Source organism: Acomys russatus, chromosome X, assembly GCF_903995435.1.
Source record: "Acomys russatus chromosome X, mAcoRus1.1, whole genome shotgun sequence".
Classification (NCBI taxonomy): domain Eukaryota; kingdom Metazoa; phylum Chordata; class Mammalia; order Rodentia; family Muridae; genus Acomys; species Acomys russatus.
In genome coordinates this window covers 60,885,232-60,907,315 of record NC_067169.1, presented here as the reverse complement: position 1 = coordinate 60,907,315, position 22,084 = coordinate 60,885,232, and the positions used below count along the sequence as shown (strand labels likewise).

The following is a 22,084-nucleotide window of genomic DNA, read 5'->3' as shown; positions in this document are numbered from 1 at the left end:
GAGAGAAGAGAGAAAAGTATAGTTCAAGGGAGCTACGGAGGTGAGAGGTTTCCCTCTAGGCAAAAGGTTTATTAGATATGACAGCACAAATATACTTTAAGCCAAAAAATAATAAATTCATCCTAAGTGTATTTTAAAAATCTGAAAGTTTTATAAAACAATATTATGAATGGTCCTTATATGAAAATTTTACATAATTTTTGAAAGTATCCAATTAAAATTATATGTATGTAATAAAAAATGTATATCCAAAATACTGGGAATATAAATTGTTGATTAAGAAAATAGTAAATCACAGTTATTGCTGGTGAGAAAACAATGTGTTATAACTAATTTGGAAGATTGCATGGTAGTTTCATAGAGAGCCAATAAACAGTCTTATCATATGATCTAGCACTTTATTCCCAGTTATTTGCCCAACTAACCTGAAAATATATGTCCATCCAAATTTTTACTATAATTATTAATAGCATCTTTGTTTATATTCATCAAAAACTTGAAGCAACCAAGATTCCCTTTAGTAAACAGATAAACAAAGTGCCATTAATCCATAGAATAGATGGGTAGTGAGTTCATTAATTTATATTCACACACTGTATGCAGACGTTCACCCTTGCTAACATTTGTTTTTTGTTTCTCAATAGCAGCTATTCAGACAGGTGAGATGATAACCCAATATCATTTGATTTTCATTTACTTGATAACTAAAGATAAATATTTTATGTCTTTATTGGTCATTTACACTTGGTTTGTTGAACTATCTGTCCAGTTTACTCATACACTGTTTCTTTCTAGTTTTGTTGGTTTATTTTTAGGAGGCAAGACCTCATGTACCTATGTGAACTTTAGACTAATCAATGACATACACACCTGATCTTCTTTCCTCCACCTCCCAAGCACTGGGAATGAAGTAGTCATCATGATATATGATACGCAAATATTTTTCCAGCATCCCCAGCCCAGGTTATCTGTTTTTAGTTATTTAAATTTTAACATTTTATATTTTAAGATCTTAATTTCCTGTTGGAACAAAAGGGGCATAGATTTTTCTCCTATAGACTCTAATGATTGATTGATTTGTCTTGCAGAAGCTTGTTAATTTAATGTAATCCTAGGTGTCTTATCTTGCTATCTTTCTTTTTTTTTTTTTTTACCTTTTGTAATTCTGTTGAGAAAATTGTTGCCTAGGCAATCAAAGACCTTAATATAAGGTCTAAAATTACCAAACTCCTACAGTCTTCAGTACTTATTGGGCTTAGTTTTTCTGTTTTTCTCTTTCATTGTATGTGCTTTTGGTATCGTATCTAAGAAGCCATTTTACCAAATGCAAGGCATAATAAATATACCTATATTTTCTTTTAAAATTTTTATAATTGTAGCTTTTACATTTAGGTGTTGATCAATTCTGAGTGAATTTTTATATGGTACAAAGTAGAAGTCCAGCGTCATTTTATGTATGAGGCTATGATATCATGCCATCAGTTTCCACTGAATGCTCTTAACATATAATTCTCATAAAACCAATCAACCAAAGCCAGACATGATGAGGAGCACATTTAATTTCAATATTTGAGAGGTCAAAGTCATCCTTAACAACATAACAAAATCAAGACCAACCTGAGTTAAATGAGGCCCACCTCAAAACAATACAAAAATTAATCGACCAGAGATACATGTGTTTTGTTCTGGAATCTCAATCTGTTTCATTGATGTTTCTCCATGTCTCATACAGTTTTGCATTATATTTATTAGTGTGCTTTGGTAATAAGTTTTTCAATCAAGAAGTGAGTTTTTCTTGGGTAGAGTCTGTCTCAGTTCATGGAATGTTTACCTAGCATATACATAGTTCCAAGTTCAACCCTTAGAACCACATACATCTGAATGTGGTGGTATAAATCTGTAACCCAGGCACTCAAAAGATAAAGGCAGGGAGAGAAGATAGATGTTCAAGGTCAAGTAGAGCAGAGAGCTAAGGCCAGCCCAGGCTGTTTGAGAGCCTGACTCACAAAATGAAAGAGAAAAATATGAGTTCTCCAAATATTGAGTTATTTAATATACTTCAAGGAGCAATGGGTTTGATAGTAACAAAATTTCAAGCAGTGCCTGTGTCCTTTAGTACTAATTACTTGAAAAAATTATTAAAGCATGCAGAGTATTTTACCATTTTCCAGTGCCAATTAACAGGATCATGTGAGTTTTTTTCCTCCTGAGTTCTACTAATATGTAGTTTTACATAATTGATTTTTTTTGTTGTTGTTGAACCACAGTCATACTTCATGGAAAAGTCCCAATTGACCACTGTAGAGTGGATATGCTTAGTTCCAATTCTCTATTATTGGCTTGCATGATTTTATATGTGTTCATAAAAGTTACTGAACATGTAATGGCATGAAATCATGATGTCCTTACCTGGTGTGGGTATCAGATAATGCTGGCCTCAAAAAACAAGTTAGGAAGTTTAATTTCTGTTTGATGTTTTCTAAGAGTGAGGAGACCTGATGTTAATTTGTTCTAAATGTTTGATAGATTCACTACTAATGCCATGTTTATGCTGTTGTTTTGTTTCCTGAGGGGTCTTTTTTACTATTATTATTATTATTATTATTATTATTATTATTATTATTATTATTATTATTATTATTATTATTTCCATCATTGCCTGTAATTGACCAGTTTCTATTTTTTTATTTCCTAATTCATCATGTTTGGCTTGTATGGTTTTCAAAATTATCCATTTCTTCACTATTTACCACTTGCTCATATTAGTCCCTTATGATCTGTGGGTTTATTTCTGGAAGTGTGTGGGACTAGCATCAGCATCTGTTCCTCTCTAGTGATGGTCAGGCTGGATCATAATGAAAGGAACAAGTGCAAGAGGGAGAAATCACATGACTAAACAAGAAGCTAGAGAGAAAAGTGGAAATTTTAGAGCAAGCAAAATAGGTCTAAGATCAGGCAATTTAATGAGAGAAACTATCTTAACACTGTCATTTTGAAGTTATGATTGTTTTAAATATATTGCCAAAGTAATTACCACTGCTTTGTCTTGCACGTGGGACTTTTAGACAAGTGATTAAATTGCAATATAATTTCCTTGTACATACATATTTTATTAAATTAAACTGCTTGTTTTACATCACAAGTGATATTTCATACCCATGGCAGAAGATTTTTCCATTTACAAATAAAAACCTAGCTAAGTCACCTATGATAAAGCCTTGAGAATTTAAATACATCTTATGAGGTGAAGTTCTCATTTTTTTAGTTCTTTATTGTGCTTTCCTTGAGTGAGATTGAAAATGTTTAAAGCATAATATACAAACCCATTCTTTAGAGAATACTTGTCTCCGGTATGCAAGGGCCCCATAAGAAGGTCCTCAGGCTTCCAAGAAGATGGGAAGACTATGCTCTTGGACTTGCAGAGTTGTGCATTAAATACATCTTTTTTTCTTTATACAACATGGTTAAAGCAACAGATAGAGAACAACAAAAAAATCTATAAAGTGGATTGGTAGTAAAAGAAAAAAATTAAGGTAAACAGCTATCAAGTTTCAAATTTATTATATAGAATTTTTGGTTATACATAGATTTTTTGGAGGAAACGTAAGATTATAAATAGTACTGATCTCACTTGGTCATTCTCCATATATATGTATACATATACATATATATGTGTGTGTATACCTATGTACATATAGATACACATATGTGATATGTGTAGATATCCTCTGCATTTATGTGTGCACATTCATGGTGTATGTACAGTGTTAATTGACTGACAAAAGATCTTATCTAGTGGAAGGCTTATCAATTTCTCTTATATCAGGTTATACAAAATTTTATTTTCTTTAAAAGTTTAAGTTATAGATTAAATATGGTTAATGATGATTTATGATGCCAAAAGTTATTTTTTAAAAGATGTAACAGCACTTTTTGTTGTTGGATTAAAGTTGTGAGACATATGAAATTGTATAAGTTTTCCCAATGACTTTATTACTTAATTTACTACAATATTTACCCATTGAGCTATCATTTTTATAACACGCTTCTTTTTCTCCCTTGATCTTACTTTATTCACAAGATATCCACATGTTCATCCTATTATAGCAACTAAGCAACTCTTGAAAATTACATTCTAGGACAGATTTTCCAATTTGACTTATTTTAGCCAATTGCATCCCAATTTTATGTATTTATAAATGGGAAATGGAGAAATACAGCCATTGTCCAAAAACTGTAAGAAGTTAGCAAGAAATATGGTAAAATGAGGAGCTGGCTAGATGCCTTATTTTATGAACTTACAGCAGATTCCCCTGCAGCCCCAAAATTTGTCTATAAAGTAGAAACATCTCAAATTTAAATTAGTCAACAGATACATTTCCTCATACAACAGAAACAAGAAGTAATAATTGTGAATCAGAAGTACCATCCAAAAAAAAAAAAAAATCTCTAAAAGAGTTAATGAAGCTTCAACTGCATCCTAATGATCCAAGAAAGGAAATCAGATTCTTTCCGTAGTCAAAATCATCTGTGCTATGTAGATACTGTGACTGAAATATAAGTAAGAAACTTTTTGGCCACATACACTATTTCGAATATATTCAAATGTTTGCTTTTTTAAAATAGAAAAACAGTATTTGTAGTATGGTGCACTTTACTAAAAGGCTGGGAAAATTCCAAGCATTTTGAACTAATCCTGCTCTATCTAAAATTGGTTATTCCCCTGAGGTATCTGGGATTTTTACTTCAATTAAGTTTACCTCTAAATATCTTGTACCTTTTCTTGTTTAGGATATAGATAGACACGTGGAGGAAGTGAGAGTCAGGATGCTAACATTTATAAAATCCCTATGGTTATGAGCCTCATTTATTTTGTGTAGGATTTCTTATTTAATCCTTTTAGTGGTGCTAGGAGAAAGATAGTCTTAATCCCATCATTATCGGATAAAGAAAGGAAGCCTCAGATATTAAATCACTTGGACCTCACTTAGGAAGAAGAGGAGCTGAGATTTAAACTTAGGATGTTCTAGATTCCCACTCATTATCACTGAAGAGAAAAATAACAGCTTTATTTATGAGGTGCTGAAGGTTGAACCAGGACTTTATGATGTTAGGGAAACAGCATGCCTACTGTGCTAAAGCGAAAGCCACAACTCCTCTTTTTATTGAAATTGCTTCCAGAAAAAAAGTGTTCAATTATATGAAGACTAGTGAGCCGATTTTCAGTGGAATTCTAGTTATGCAGATATTCAATATGTGTAAGATCATCAATCATAATAGAGGTTTCGGTCCTTCAAGGTGATAGTGGCACACACCCTTAGTCCCAGCACTAAGGACGAAGAGGCAGGCAGATCTCTATGAGTTTGAGGCCAGCCTGATCTACAAAGTGAGTTCCAGAACAGCCAGTGTTATACATAGAGAAACCCTGCCTTTAAAAACCACAAAAATGAGTTTACTTTCTATTATATGATGACTGAAATGGCTTGTGAGATATGTCATATTTCTGGGCAATGTCACTTCTAACTCTAGACTTCACTGCTCATCTTCACTTAATTAATGTTAGCCAAAAAGCCAACAAATCGGTCACCTTTTGAAGAAAAGTTAAGCCAAAAATTATATCTATGGGCAGAGGATATATGTCAATAGTAGAGACCTTACCCACTATATGAAATATACCTGTAACAGTTCCAGATTTTCAGGTAAGTATATATATTTATACTAATAAATACATATAATTGTATATATATGTATATTGTATACATATATATATATATGGTGGGAAGCGAAAGGAAGAATCTTACACATAGACTGTGCCTATCCTACTGTTTGTAACTCGAGTGATTCTCCTGCCTCAGCCTCTGTAATGATGGCGTTATGACATAAGCTACTGACCCTGGCTCTCTGTATGCATTATAATCCTAGAATGTTACTGAGTCATCTACTGCTGGTGGTTATGTTTGCTCTGATAATTGCAAGTTTGCAGGTGAAAGGAGAAACAGTAATTGATTTGATACTCTTCAGGATTTATTTTTTATTTAATTGTATTTCATATTAAAGGGTTTCTTGAAGGTAGCTCACTGATAGTGCTTTTTTTTCTTCATGTAGGAAGCCCTGGGCTTTGGGAATGCTACTCTTTACACGAAAATCAACAAAATTATTTGCCAGTGTTCTTTTACTAAGCCAGAACTTTAGGCTTTAGTATATGTCATAACATGAAGTTGACTTGAGAGTCCAATAGAAAGACAAAATTGACTTCAATTTCAGACTTCCTTACGGGAGAATTCACCTCATCCTTTAAATGTCCACCCACTCTGTTCTTTCACTAAATGGGTATTCGCAATTTTAATGCTAATTGATTTTATTACCTTATTTATTTTCTTAGTTAAAATATGCTCTTAGGAGCTTTAAAAATAACTGTGCTTCTTTCATAAGCTTCTACTTAATAGGCATTGTCATAATAGATCGCCTTTAGCATTGCTAATGCTGAGACCCCAGCACATTTCTAGCAAATCAAATCAGGTTTTATTTAGTTCAATTTAAAGAATGAATCAGCTTTGGATGTCCTCTAAATGAATTACAAATTAATTGGCTGAGTGTGTTCAGTGTTCTGTTCATTACTCCTTCCATTCTGACAGTAATGTAGGTTAACTCGAACTGGAGAATTTGGTGCAATGGAAATTCACAGAAATATTCATGACAGCAGTTGTGATTGATTATTTGAGTCTTTCTAGAATCTTCTACCATTGAGTTTATCCTTATTTTTGAGAATTTTAACTCCCCAACTGTTGTGGAATCCATGTAGAAGGAACACCTAATGTGAATTTTATGTTGCAAATAACTTAGTTATATCCTTTGATTGGAAAAAAACATAATTGGCATGTTTACATTCATTCATTGAAAACATGAGATTTAATAATAGTAACATACAATAAATATTACTTGATTTACTAAGTAAAGAGAAACAGATTTAAATAATAATTTTTAGGTTTCATTTTTAAATTGTGTGTTTGTGTGTGTGTGTGTGTGTGTGTGTGTATGTGCCTGAATGTATGTTTGTGCACCACATGTTTGCGGTTGCTTATGGAGACCATAATAGGGGTCATATCCCTTGGAACTAGAGTTACCGGTAGTTGTGATACATCCAACATCAGTGCTGGGAATCAAATTGGAGCCTTCTGAAGAATAGTATATATTGTTAACTGCTGAGCCATCTTTCTATCCCCTTGTAATTGAATTTATTAATATACATGTTCACATACACACATGCACACACACATGGAGAGGGGAGGAGAGATACATATACACACATGTGCACACATACACACACACATACACACACACACACACACACACTGGAAGAGGAAGAGAGGGAAGAGAGACTTAGAGATGGAGACAGAGATGGTTACAGAGCGATGAAAGTCTCTTTGAACCTGAAGCTGCCATTTTGTCTAGATTGGCTGGCTGGTAAACACTGGGAATCCAGTTAGTTCCACTTCCCAGTGCTGGGGTTACAAGCTCACTTTGCACACACCACTTTTACATGGGAGCTGTTGATTTGAACTCAGGTCCTCATGCTTACATGGCAAGTGCTTTTGCCCACCTCTCCAGCCCTTGTTGTACATATTTTATTTCTCACTGTTAATCTGAATCTGATTTTAGATAATCCTCATGTTAAGTTTCAATTAGAAATAAAATGTTAAAAGGAGTATGTGAGTAGGAAGTATTTGAAGGGTAGTCTTAGCGTAGAGCTAAGTAAACTTCATCTTAGGCAGACGGCAACACCAGAGCCTCTATTGTACAGCTTTTCCCTTGGTGCCGTGAACAAGTGTCTATTCATTCCAGATACAGCAACAAAGACAGAACAAAGGAAATATTCCATTCAAATCCAGTCTGTGTAACCAGTGGGATTATTGAGTTTACTTACTAAAGCATGGATGACTCAAAAGCACCTGTGCTATACAAAAGGCCTACCCCAGCATATGCAGACCCAACCTCACTGAGCTGCCTCATAGAGCAGTGCATTCAATTAACCTGCAGTGCACTTTAGCACTTCTGAAGGCCACTTGCAGTGAGGAGGCAGGAGAGAGTACTAGATATATTCCCAGTTGAAGGTCCTATACTTTCCATCTGACCTACTAGAGAGAGATACTTGGCAGTTTCACTACTATTAGCAGAGCCCTAACTATTAGTATATTTTATTTCCTTGCCTGGTGATGGGTTCAGGATTATCTTTGCTCTGTGTTGGTAATGAGAAAGTCATGTTAGGCTCAGATGGACTAAATATACTACAATGACCTCATACCCCAAACATGATTTGTAATGTTTTCTAAATAACTCTTACAATACCCTCTTTCTCTCTCATTTGTCTGTCTGTCCATCTGTCTGTCTGTGTATCATCTATTTTCTCTTCTTTCCTCCATAGCTCCATTCCTCTTTCTCTCCACCTGTCACTCTACGCAACTCCCTGTGCCGTCTCTCCACTGCAACCCACCTTCTCTCTCCCTATCCTCTCCCTCTCACTTCTTTTTTTCTTTCTCCTTTATCTCACCACACAAACAAAATACACATGGAGGTTTTTCAGGATATATTTACTTTAGATAATTGGATAAATCGTAAAGTTAAATCTTATGAAAGAAATTAAAAATGTATATTATATATATGAGATATTTCTATCTTTACCTCTGCATTGGATGATTTGTGCCCTATTGAATGAATCTTTTGACCTTTTTTTTCCTGTCATATTTCTAGTTTACTTCCTAAGGATGCCTCCAAGACTCATTGAATTAAGCAGTATATAAAGAATGTAGTATACTACGTTTTTTAAAAGCCTAAGAACTAAAAGAGTTAGGTTTATTGGAAACTTTTGAACCTACAAATATGATTAATTTGTACAATTACAATGTCCTCTTCACAGTTTACTAACTTGTGTTTTAAATTCATCCTGTTACGCAGGGTCTTTAAGTTCATGAACCTGCTTCATTGTAAAAGAATGATGAAATAAATTGATGAAGCAATAGATTTGTTTGCAGTTTGGCCCAACTGGGAGAAAAAAAAGATTTATAGTTTCTTTCTACCTTTTCTGTAGCAGTGTTAGAATTTTATAAAAAAAAAAGATAAGCTATGAAATATATATGGGTTAATTTAAGGTGTCAGATTTGTGTGAAATCTCTTCTTCGGAAGCAAGTGTTTTGGGGGCCTTTTTCTCTACCTGTAAAACAACTCTAGATTAACATTAAAAGGCAGCACAGTAATGATATACTATCTTGTGTGTGTACATGCATGTATGTATACATGTGTATGTTCATATATCTTCCAGATATGCATATGTGTATACATTTATATATATGTTTAAAGTCTAGGGTATTACCTTTGAGATAGGGTCTCAAAATTGGCCTGCAGTTCTACTATTAGGCTAGGATTGGCTGACCACTGAGGCAAAGAGAGTCTTCTGCCTCTGTCTCCCCAATACTGGGTTTACAAGAGCACACCATCATATGACCTTTTACAAGAGTACCTAGTACCCAAAGCAAGTACTCCTGCATGCAGAGGTAGCACTTCAGTGAGTGCACTGTCTTATACCCTGCCTCCATCTTTATTTTGTTAATTTTTTGGAAATGTATGAGTGGGAATGTGTGCATTATAGGTAAAAGTTTGAAAGAATATAAATTAAAATGTTAAGTGTTATTCCTGGATCTTAATTTAAATTATCTTCTTGTTTATCTGTTTGATATAATGAACATATTTGCATAATGAAGAGCATTACATTGCTGTCATTTAGAAACAATTCTCCTTTCATCCTAGCATACTTATTATGGAAATTTAAAACAAAATGTACCTTTTCATAATGAGGAAACAGTATAAAACTTGTAAAGTCTGTTTATCTGTTATTTTTGCTGAACACTTTGGTTCATAAACTTATAGTCTCAGCTTCTCTGTATTTTAGACAATTTAAGAAACAGAAATTAGTACAAGCAAATGGACTTATTGACAGTTTGGCCAAAGCGGGGAGGTGCCTAATTTACTCCCCACCATTCCTGTAGACATTTCATAATTTCTAGAAAGCCAGGAGACAAAGGATAGCTCATGCATAAATAGTTGTAAATGTAAGACAGGCCAACGAGTCCTTTTCTAGGAATAAGGAGACCTCTGGGTTTCAGGTTTTCTCTGGAGTAGGTTGTTGTCGCTATTTTGTTTTGTTGTAGTTTACATCCAGATAGAGAAATATAGGATCTTAGAAACCCAGCATTTTGAAAGGGAAAACAACATTGGATTCCTACCCATTCTGGGCCTGTTAAGAGTTTTTTGTTACAAGTCTATTGCTTTGAGAGATGCAAAAAGGCCAGCCATTTGTGCCTCTTCTTGAATCATCAGTTTGAGCTCCTGACTCCTGTATTCCCTTTAAACCTGCTAATTTCCCAAGTGAAAAAAAATTATGATGTCTTAGCTGAAGGAAGAGGCCCACGTGTGTCTCTCAGAGACTCTCTGGAACACTGTCACAATATTATATATGGAACGTAGCTTGGTGTGTTCCACCCTGTTTACCTTCTTAATAACATTGCTTCCTTTGATCATAATAAAATTTATATATTTTTTCTAGCTACAGGACCGCACTCAGTTCAGTGATCGAGACTTGGCTACCCTTAAGAAGTACTGGGACAATGGTATGACCAGCCTTGGCTCTGTATGTAGAGAGAAGATTGAAGCTGTTGCAACTGAATTAAATGTCGACTGTGAAATAGTTCGGGTAAGACATGTTCAGTAATTTTCATGCTTTAGTTGATGAGCAGCATAAATGAAAACTTGAAAGTAGCAGCATGGGGTACTGCAAACAATATCATTAATGAAGTGAAAAGACCGGCTTAATGGGAGACTTTTTTTCAAATTATGTATCTATCTGATAAGGAAATTATATCCAGAGTGTGTAAATAATATAACCGAATGATAAAAGAAAAATAAAGCATTTTAAGTAACAAGATATATATATATACAAAATGTGTGTGTATAAATTTCTTCAAACATTATATATATATATATATACGAGAGAGAGAGAGAGAGAGAGAGAGAGAGAGAGAGAGAGAGAGAGAGAGAGAGAGAGAGAGAGAGAAGTGAGATCCAAAGCTATTGAAATGGTAACACCCACAATGATGGGTATAATTAAAATTACAGATAATTAAAAATAGGTCAGGACATGGAGAAACTGAAACCCTGTGTACTACTGATGGGAATGTTAAATATTTACATTTGTCCTTCAGAAAACAGTCCTAAAAAGTTTAGAATAGGTTTATTCTATAAGTCATCAATTCTACTTCTGGCTTTATACTTATATAGAACAAAACAAAAACCTCAATCCCAGACATCTGACAACATTATCCATAGTAGCCCCAAAGTGCAAGCACTGTAATTGCTCTCCAAGTGCATATATAAATAAATATAGTATAGATATATAATAGAATATTATAGATCCATATAAAGAAAACTGATGCTTCTGCATGCTTCAAGAAGGGAAATCCTTAAAAGAATCTAATGACAGTATGATTAAATTTATATGAAATGTACAGAATAGATACACTGTAGAGTCAGCAAATAAATTGGGGTCACCATGGTCTAGGAGCAGGGAGGTAAAGGTAATAACTATTAGTGCATATAGGGTTTCTTTTTGGCATGCTATAATAGTTATATAACTTGTGGTTGATGCACATCTCTGTTAATATCTTTTAAAAATCTTAATTTTACATGCTAAATTAGTCAATTGTATGATATAAGAAGAATTCTTTATACTGTTTTAAAGGTGTTACTAATACTATGTAATAATTGAGTGAAATGATCTAAAATAAATCTCATGTGTTATTATAATAAATGATAGATAAAAATGATTGAGCTGATCAATTGTAGGGATAGTAGTTTATATTCCATTTGAAAGACATATATAAATATATATGATGTTGAGATAATTGTACTATTGTGAATACTTAATAATCTTTCCTTAAGGTAAAAATGCCTCTTTTCTTTTAAACCATTTTCTGGTTTCTATTATTGGGTTTCTAAGTCTCATTCAACTCAGAAGTAAGAACAGATGATAACACTTGGCTCTGTGAAAAGTTATTACCTGATTCAGCCATACTTGAGGGTCATCTCTGAAGGTAAAGAGGGAAGTACCATTAAAGAACAAGTGACAAAACAGAAAACTCTTCAGATGAAATAACATTTTTTTTTTCAAACAAATAAAGAGGATACGAAGGACAAAGGTTTCTCAAAATAAATACTTTTGTCCTAGTCAGAGCTTTGCTTTTTCTTCTTTTGATCCATATATAAAATTCAGTTTTCATCCTTTGTTTGTCAAGTGTGCTGCTATTGGATAGTGTATATTTACAGTGAGAAAGAATGCACCAGATACATCCTGTTCTAAGGGAGTTTTGAGTATAGTAAGAGAAATGATACCAAAAAATGACTGGAGACATCATTAATGTGAGACTGCAGCATGGAGAACCCAAGTAGAGACCACTGACAGGGAAATGGAGAGCTTGAATTTTTGTCATTTTCAATTTGATTTTTAAAAATCAAAGATACCGATATAAGTGAGTATATACCATTTGATTCTTTCTGCTTCTGGGTTAACTCACTCATTATGATCATTTCTAGCTCAATCCATTTATCCACAAATTTTGGGAATTCCTTGTTTTTAATAGCTGAGTAGTATTCCATAGTGTATATGTACCACAGTTTCTTTATCCACTCTTCTACTGAGGGACACTTAGGCTGTTTCCATGTTCTGGCTATTATGAATAAGGCTGCTATGAACATGGTTGAGCAAATTTTCTTGTTGTGTGCTGGAGCATCTTCTGGGTATATTCCAAGGAGTGGAATAGCTGGGTCTTGAGGAAGCCCTATTCCCAGTTTTCTGAGATAGCACCAGATAGATTTCCAAAGTGGCTGTACTAGTTTGCATTCCCACCAGCAATGAAGGAGTGTTCCTCTCTCCCCACATCCTCGCCAGCATGTGGTATCGCTTGAGTTTTTGATCTTAGCCATTCTGATGGGTGTAAGATGGAATCTCAGAGTTGTTTTGATTTGCATTTCCCTGATGACTAAGGAGGTTGAGCATTTCTTTAAGTGTTTCTCGGCCATTTGATACTGAAAATGGGGGGGGGGAGGAATGGGAGGATACAAGGGATGGGATAAACATTGAGATGTAACAAGAATAAATTAATAAAAAAAAATCAAAGATACCCCCTTGAGTAGATATGCTCTCCCTACAAGCCATGGCCTAAACTTGAGCCTCGTTTACATGGTAGAAGAGAACTAGCTAGCACCTGAAAATTGTCCTCTGATTATCACGTGCACACTGTGCCTTGGGTGTATCTGAACATTCACACACACACACATACACACACACACACACACACACACACACACCACATATATATGACATACATACAAATAGTAAATAAAACAAATAAATATTTTAAATGTCTTAAATTTTAATTAAAATAGAATTATATCGCTTTCCCCCTCCGTTTCCTCTCTCCTTCTCTTCCCAGTTACCCTCCCATGTTCTCTCTAACTCGTAAGTTTAAACTATAAAACTCCCTTTTTCTTTGATTGTCATTGTTATACACATACACACATACAGAGTGTGGGCCAGTTTTGGTTTTGGTAGGTACTACTAATTTTCCCCCAAAGCTTCACAAATATACAAACAACTTTTTATTGTTTGCATGTATTTGACTTCAGGGCTGATAGTTCTGCTGCATTAGACAACCAATAGGCAGGAGTTAGATGCAGCTATGCCTAGGAGAGGCTAATTCTCCTTATCCTCAATCATTGGTTGCCTATGGTTCTTTGTCTAGGAGTGGGACCCCACAAAATTCTTTTCATTTCATAATTATTCCCATTAGTATTGTCATTGTTTCAATCGTGTTCATGTACCCATTTCATGGTTAGATTGTTTCACCACACACTTCCTGACATTCTGGCTCTTACAATTTTTCTGCCCTCTCTTCCATGATATTATCTGAGACACATAGGACATAGGACAGATAGGAGATGTGATGCAAATGTATCTTCTGGGGCTGAGCTTCATACAGTTGATCATCTCTGCATTGTGTCACATTGAGGTTTTCTGTGATGGTCTCCATTTGCTGTAAAGAAGAGCTGATTTTTCTTCTTCCTCTCCTTCTTCTCCTTCTCCTTCTCCTTCTCCTTCTCCTTCTCCTTCTCCTTCTCCTTCTCCTTCTCCTTCTCCTTCTTCTCCTTCTTCTTCTTCTTCTTCTTCTTCTTCTTCTTTTTCCTCTTCTTTTTCTTTTTGCCAGTTGTGCGCCCCCAATATAGGAGCTGAGAACTGAACCCAGGTCTGCAAAAGACATGCTCACAAATACTGAGCTATCTCTCCAGCCCCTCTATTCGTTTTCTTCACACACACTCTCACAGACGTGCATGCAAATGTTAAGGCATTAATGTTAAAATTCAGCCTTTGTCAGAATTCTGAGGAGTTCTAGAAGTGTGTCCAGGAATGACAGAGCCTTCCTATTTATTTGTCAAAGAAAGAAAAATGGTCTGGGCCTTGGTGTGGTGGTGCAATCCTTCAGTCCCAGAGCTCCAGAGGCAGAGGCAGGTGGGTCTTCTTGGGTCTCAAATCTAGAACAAATGCCTAACTGATACACCTCTTTAACATTTCAAAATAGACACAGGCCTCCAGGTTCTCTCAAGTACCTGTTACAAATCATCCTGGCTGGCCTGCCCTACCCACTACCCTAAACACCTCTTATCCCTGAGTTTCACTTCAAGAGGAGCTTTGATAGCTACACTTATTTCTGAGTATAAAGATGCATTTTCAAATGTAGTAAAGATTTATACTGCCCCAGTAAAGTGACAAAAAATAGATTCTGTTCTAAGGTCCATAACTTTCCTAGCCCTGGGAAGCCAGTACCAGATATAATTTCCCTCTGGTTGAATGGGTCTAAGTCCAGTTAGACAGCTGTTTGCTGCCACTGACATGTGCAGGCCACTTATTTCACCTCTATGCATATCTTGCCATCATAGTAATTATGGTTCACAGGTGATACTGACAGTTGGAGACTATTTAGCTGCTTCAGTCCTTTGGCAGTTTGCATAGGATGTTCTGGAACAATGGAAACTATACTGCAGGAAAGAGACTTTCAAGTCAGATGGTCTAACTAAACTTCAAGGGAAGCTACAAATGGAGTTTTACTGTGTCAATCATGTGCTCAGCTAAACCTGTTATTGCCTTGGAAGAAAGGAGAACAAATATAAGAATATATAGCTAGCCTTCACAAATCTATTTACATTGCTCCTTTTTGGGTTTTTTCCATGTTAAGCAGTGTCTATTAAATTTTTGCTATTAATGTCAAAGCTTTAAAAATCCGACATTGTTACATTGATCTTTTCATTTACTTATTTTCATATTTTCCCTCGATATCCTCCTTTAATGTTGATATTCCTTAGTGTGATATTCATTATTAACATTGGGCTGTTAGGGTGATCTGGCCATGAGGAACGAGGATGATTCAGGTAATTTGATTGACTAGGCAGGTGTCCCCATCCTTTCTTACTACTTTGTATGGCTTCCTCCTGAAACTGAGGCTTAGTTAAAGAGAGCAACCATTCTGAACAGAAGAGACCTTCTTCTGTGAAAGGTACAAAAGTAGTGTCACTCTCCTGCTAGAATGCCCAAACAAATTTGCAAAATATTAATGTGGTTATAATGTAAATGCTTGATACCTATGAATGGTGCAATATTGTTTTCCTTTAAGTATTATATACTTTATTCCCTCAAAACTTGTACTTCACTTAGCCTTTTGTTTTTGAAACACAGTGTCCCTATGTACCTCTGACTGTCTGATACTCATTGTGAATCCGAGGCAGGCCTTGCATTTGTGGAAGCCTTAGCTTTCCAAGTGCTGGCACTATTGGTGTGTGCTACTACAGCATCTTTCTTAGTTTGTGTCTTTTACATTTACATGTTTGCTTATGTAGTTTTGTAAGTACTTGATACTATTTTTTCCTTCAAACTTGCCACACATTTGGCTATAGAACAGTTTTGTAACCTTGAAGCTATTTTTCCTGAATTTTATAACCTACTCACTCCAATCTGAATTGGTCACTTTCTTTACCAGAGATACAACTATCTCTCTGTAATCCTTATTTTTAACCTGTTTTTATTTTTAATCTATCTTCAATAAGGAGGTATCCTCAATTTATTTCTTCTAACTTTTTATAGAGTTTTTAATATTTTCCAAACTTTCTGTTTAATCTTCCATTGTTAATAATAAGTAAGTTATGCTTTAGGACCTTTCTGAGACCTCTGTCCTTCAAAAGAAAAGAGATAAGGACAGTTTATTTTCATAAATATACACTTCTCAAATGCAAGGTAATATAGCCATAGGATTCATGGCTACAATTCTCTCAGTGGTTTTTAGGCATGTTCTTAGGATACTAGTTTTAAGGCCAGTGCTATTAATATGAAGTCTCTCATAGCTATTATTATGTGCATAATCTACTATACCTACAGAAATTCACATATGCAAGACAATGTGAAATGCTATTTTATTTTTGCTTAACTTAGTGAAAACTTCTCGTAGTGAAGAAATGGGATGCAATCTGCTATCCTATTTCTTCTGCTGAGCTTCTAACATGCCAGCCTGCTCACAAAAGAGGGGAAGTCTGCAGAGATGATGGGATTTAAAAGACCTCTTCTGCAGTATTGGATAAATTGCTCTGAGGAAGAATTTTTGCCATAAAAACATCTCCTTGAGATTGCAGAAGAAACTATAAGTACAGAAGACCTTCATGTTACTGATTACCAAAGTGAGCTTCGCCTCTAGATGGCTAGTCAACTATTACTTATGGTATAATTTTGGTATTTTAGATTTGTTTTCCTTGTTATGTCACATTAAGTTATCTCCTTTATGGAAGCATTCCAAGACCTCTAGTGCATTTCTGAAATTGAAACCCTTTGTATATTGCTTTTAGCATATGTATACATGTCTATGATAATGTTTGGTTTCTACATTAGTTACAGCAAGATACTAATGACAATGACCGATAATAAAATGAAAACAATTATAACTCTATACAGTGATAAAGGCCATGTAACTGTGGTCTCACTGATGAAAGTCAAGACAAATGTTTCTAGTCCCAGACTACACTTGACTACTGGTAACTGAAACTGCAAACAGCAAAAACACAGGTCTGAGAGGATTAATATACTTGTAAGAAGTCTGAAAAGAAAACTTCGCACACTATTTATGTGACTTTTATTAAGTATTATGAGTTATAAGCTTTTTTAACTTAAGAAATTATTTCTATATTACTGTCTATTGTTTATTAGCTTATTCATTTAGCAACTGCGTGGAGCACCTCTCATGTGCCGGAACCCGGTGCCATATGAAGACTGAAGCTTTCTTAAGGAACTTACAAGTGCTTAAATGTCTCTGAGATCCACTTAACCATAAGTGGCAAGACTTTTTACAAAGCTATAGAGAAATTATATGGGAACAGTGCTTGGGGGTGACATACTCAAAAACCATCAGTATACCCCCTATCTGTTATAATGCCTGCCTTTTCCATCTGTGTTTGGGTTATGACAGACAGGTCCAATGTACTCTATTATGACCAAATGTTTGTATAAAAAATACGTGATTGAATACAGTTTGTGAAATTTAAATAAATTGCATGGAAAATACATGTACATTTTAAGATTTAAGACTATTTAGTTTCAGAGGAGTGTGGCTAGATTTGAAGTGTATTTAAACAGACCAAAAATTTTCAATTATATAGTAAACTCTCTGTTATCTTCTTTGGTTTGTTTATTAAAAATAATCTCTGAGTCTAGGTTAAGTAGCTGAGGTTACTAGCCTTGAACTCACAACAGTCCTCTTCGCTTAGCCTCCTAAGTGCAGGGATTATAGATAAAAGCCACCAAGCCTGGCTTCTATGATCTCTCATAGATATTAATTCATTTAAAGTCAGTGGGCACTGAGGCAGAGCACTTGTGTAACAGAGTGCTAGCAGAGTCCAGCATCATGCCTTGGGAAGCCCAGGGTTAAACCCCAGCATTAAGAAAAAGAAGCCAAGTATGTTTCCTTATAGGCTGGGACACTTTTAGTCTTATAATACTTGCCTAGAATGTATGAGGCCCTGGGCTCAGTCCTGGCCCTCAAAAACATGGTTAAAATAATAAATTTTATAGGCTGGTATTTGGTTTACACCTTTAGACTTACAGTTCAGGAGGTAGAGGTGGGAGGATTCCCATCATTTTTAGGTCAGCCTCCTCTACTTAGTAAGTATTCACACATAGGAAGGAGTGAGAGAACATGACAATTAAAAAGAAGTTGGTGAGAAGGTCAGGTTCTTCAGGTTTTCTGGAGTCTAGCAATTCATTTGCAGTGAGGCAACATTAAGGGAAATGGAAACTACTTTTTAAACTAGTATTTCTCCTCTGTAAGAACATTAATCAATTTAGGAGAATTTTTATTACATTCATAAGTATTTCCCTATTGGACTGCTTTTCCTCTAAAACAATGCTTGTTTTAGATTTCATGTTTAGTATACACTGATAAATACTTCTAAGGTTCTATATTTTCTAAATTTTCTTCCCCACTCCCACCCAGCAAGTACTAAAGCTAACTTTAATCACATATTTATTTATGTTTTCCATTTATTTTTTAATTGAATCGCTTTAAACCTGATCCCAGGCCCCTCCCTCTTTTTTTCCTGGTCCCACTCTCACCCTCCCCCATTTCACTCTCTTCATTTTCTCAAAGAAGGGGAGGCAACAAGGGTCAACCCACCCAAGCACCTCAAGTCACATATTTAGTTTACATTTTTATTTTTATTTACATTACAAAGTATCTACCGTGGCTTTGTACTGGTGTAGATTTTATTGCACAGAGTAAATCCTAGTTAACATATAAACTAAGGGGCTGGGAAGATAACTCTGTCAATGTAAACAAGAGGGCTCCAGTTTCATCCCTAGATAACACAAACAAACAAACAGTAAGTGTGTGTATGTCTATCAGTGGTACTTTTGGCCAGCCAGGATTACAGCAGAGATGGGGGAGTTGCTTTCCAAGCCCCATCAGTTACTGAGATGCTATTGGCAGTTGAAGGCTACTGGGAGAAGAATTATTATTTGATGGTATGGCCAATGGTAGGTTTCACATACTTCAATGGGTGGACCCAAGTCCATGTGCATATGAACAGAACACATTAGATTTAGTAGGTTAACAACAATAACAAAAAAGACATAAAGATCAGAGGACAGATGTATTGGAAGGGTTACAAGGAATTTGGAGGGATAAGTGAGGGGTGGATGTGATCATATTTCATTTATGCAGACATGAAATGCTTAAAAAAAACAAAAATAAAATTAAAATAAATAAGATTTTAAAAATACAGACATGGTAATGCCACACACCTGTAATTCCAGAACAAGGGAACTGGAATTGGGCCAACCCTTTTGCCTTGCAAGCCAGCCAGATTAGACTTGCCTGGCCATTAAGCCCCAAGGTAGTAAGTGACCCTGTCTAAAATGGCTAGGTGTGGTGTTATTCTTTTTAGTCTAGAACTGGGGAGTCAGAAGCATTTGATTTTCTATGAGTACGAAGCCAGCCCGCTCTACATAGTGAGGCTAAATAGTGAGACCCTTTCGCAGAAAGACAGAAAGACAGGATGCCTGTGGAACAACCACTGAAGTTGATATTCAAACACATCTGAATAGGTGTATATACATTAATATACACCTATAGAAATATAACTATATAGAAATATAGTTCAGTGAATAAACACTTGCCATACTAATGTAAAGACCTGCATTTGACTCTCCAGAACCAGTGAAATCTGGCATGACAATTCATGTCTATAATCACACTACTTTATGGTAAGATGGAAGGCAAAAGCCGGAAAATATTTGGAAGCTCAACAGGCAGGTAACCTGTGTATTCACCAATGAACAACAAAGAAACCTTGTTTCAAAGTGAAAGCCAGAGACTGGCATCCAAATTTGTTCTCTGACCTCCTCCAGCACAATGGGACAAGTACTAACCTTCAGATATGCAAATAAACACACACATTTCTATACATATTTTATTGTTTATACATAAGTATTTGTTTTGTTGAGGGATTTAAAGTAGTGTAGGACTAGGGGTGTAGTTCTGTGGTAAAGAGCTTGCCTGCTATGCATGCTGGACTTAACGCTCAGAACCACAAAAAGAAGAGGAGGGGAGAAATTAATAGAATTTAATTTTAATTTCAATTTGTTCCTTTTTCGGTTTGGTTTGGTTTGGTTTGGTTTTTGTTGGTTTGTTTTTTTGTTTTTGTTTTTTGAGACTGGTTCTCATTATGCATCCCTGGCTAACCTGGAACTCACAGAGATTTTCCTGCCTTTGCCTCCAGACTCCTGAAGTTAAAGGTATATGCCACCATACCCAGGCAAGAATGCTTAATTTTACTATATAAAACCACAATTGGTTTCTTCATATTGACTAGTATTCTCCGATATTGCTTAATTCATTTATTATTTGTAGATATATTCCTTGGGATCTTCTGTATAAAATATCCTATAATCTGCAGATAGGGAGAGCTTTAATTCTTCCTTTCTGGTCTGTATACATTCCTGTACTTTCCTTAAATTGCTATGTGCATTAAAATCACTTCTATCATGAGTACAAGTAGCCAGAATGGATATCTTGTTTACTCTCATTCTTAGAATTTTTTACATTCTATTTTCTATCATTAAGCATAAAATTATCTATAAGCTTTGTGGGCCTGAAGATTTCTTTACAGGGTAGTTTTAATGATTAACTAAATTTTCTTAACAGTTAAAATGCTATTCAAGTAATTTGTTTACACTGCAGTAATTTCCACTGTTCAAATAATTGCTCCATCTTATCCAAGTCATCCAATTGCATGTTTAAAGTTGTTTATATTGTCTCCTTACTGTTTATTTTGTGTATACAGCATCTACAATGATATACTCTAGTTTATTTCTGATTTAATGACTTTGAACCATCCCTTTTTTACTTTGCTAGTCTTTCTAAGTGTAAGTGTCACTGATCATTTCAATGAACCCATTGTCAAAACATTAATAAGTTTTCTTTTAGGTAATGTAATATTTGTATTAGTTATTTGATGATTTCATAAATGCATATGGTTATTTTGATCATATTAATCCCCAACACCCCCATAACTTCTCTCAGATCCACTCCCTCCCAATTTCATTTCTTCTTTTTCCCCTTTTATTAAACATAGATTCTTTTCTCATACAGTATAATCTCTATACAGTTTTCCTTCCCTTTACTCCTCCCAGTTCCTCCTCACCTTCACTCCCATCCTGATCCACTCCTTTTTGTCTCTCATGTCCTCTTTTAAAAAATAAACTACTGAGCCCAGTTTGTACTGGATTTAAATCCATCAGTGGGAAGCTGTCAACCTACTAGTGGCTACACTCTTAGAGAGAACTCACTTTCCTTACTTCAGAAACCATCAAGTGTTAATAGCTCTTCAGCTCATGAGCCACTCTACCCTCCACGTTGAAATATTGATTGGCTTGAGCTTGTGCAGGTCTTGTGCTGCCAGCCACATCTGGTGTGAGTTTATGAGTGCAACAGTCATGTCATGTCCAGAGGATACTCTTTCACTCTGGTCCTTTTAAATCTATAATTCTTACATTTGTTCATGTCCTTCTTCTGATATATTCCCTGAGCCTTGGAGGGAGGGGTGTAATATAAATGTCTCATTTGTTACTTTATACACAGTATACCCTTATTTTCTGCACTTGACTATTTGTGAGTTTCTGCATTACTACCGTCCACTGCACAGACACTTCTCTAATGAGATCTGAGAAGATGCACTATCTATAGGTATAAAGATACAAATTTAGGGGATGGTTTGATACTATGTCCATTAAGCAATATAATAATAGGTTCTCCCATAGGATCCTACCCATAAAGCTCTGCACTCATGGTTTCTTAATCAGATTTACAGAAGTAGGTGTGCATTTCTTTCCATGGAGCAGGACTTGAATCCAATCGGAAATGGCTGATTATTCCGATAGCATCCAAGCCAC

At 35.3% G+C, this 22,084-nt stretch overlaps 1 protein-coding gene across 3 annotated transcripts in view; it reads left to right on the top strand.

The window, feature by feature from the left end:
• Hdx (highly divergent homeobox) overlaps positions 1 to 22,084 on the top strand; it is a 111,469-nt gene that overhangs the window by 62,281 nt on the left and 27,104 nt on the right. For all 3 annotated transcript variants that reach the window (XM_051142412.1, XM_051142411.1, XM_051142410.1), the window contains one exon: positions 10,598 to 10,744. In XM_051142412.1, the coding sequence (XP_050998369.1) occupies positions 10,598 to 10,744 (147 nt within the window). The remainder of the gene's footprint in view (positions 1 to 10,597; positions 10,745 to 22,084) is intronic.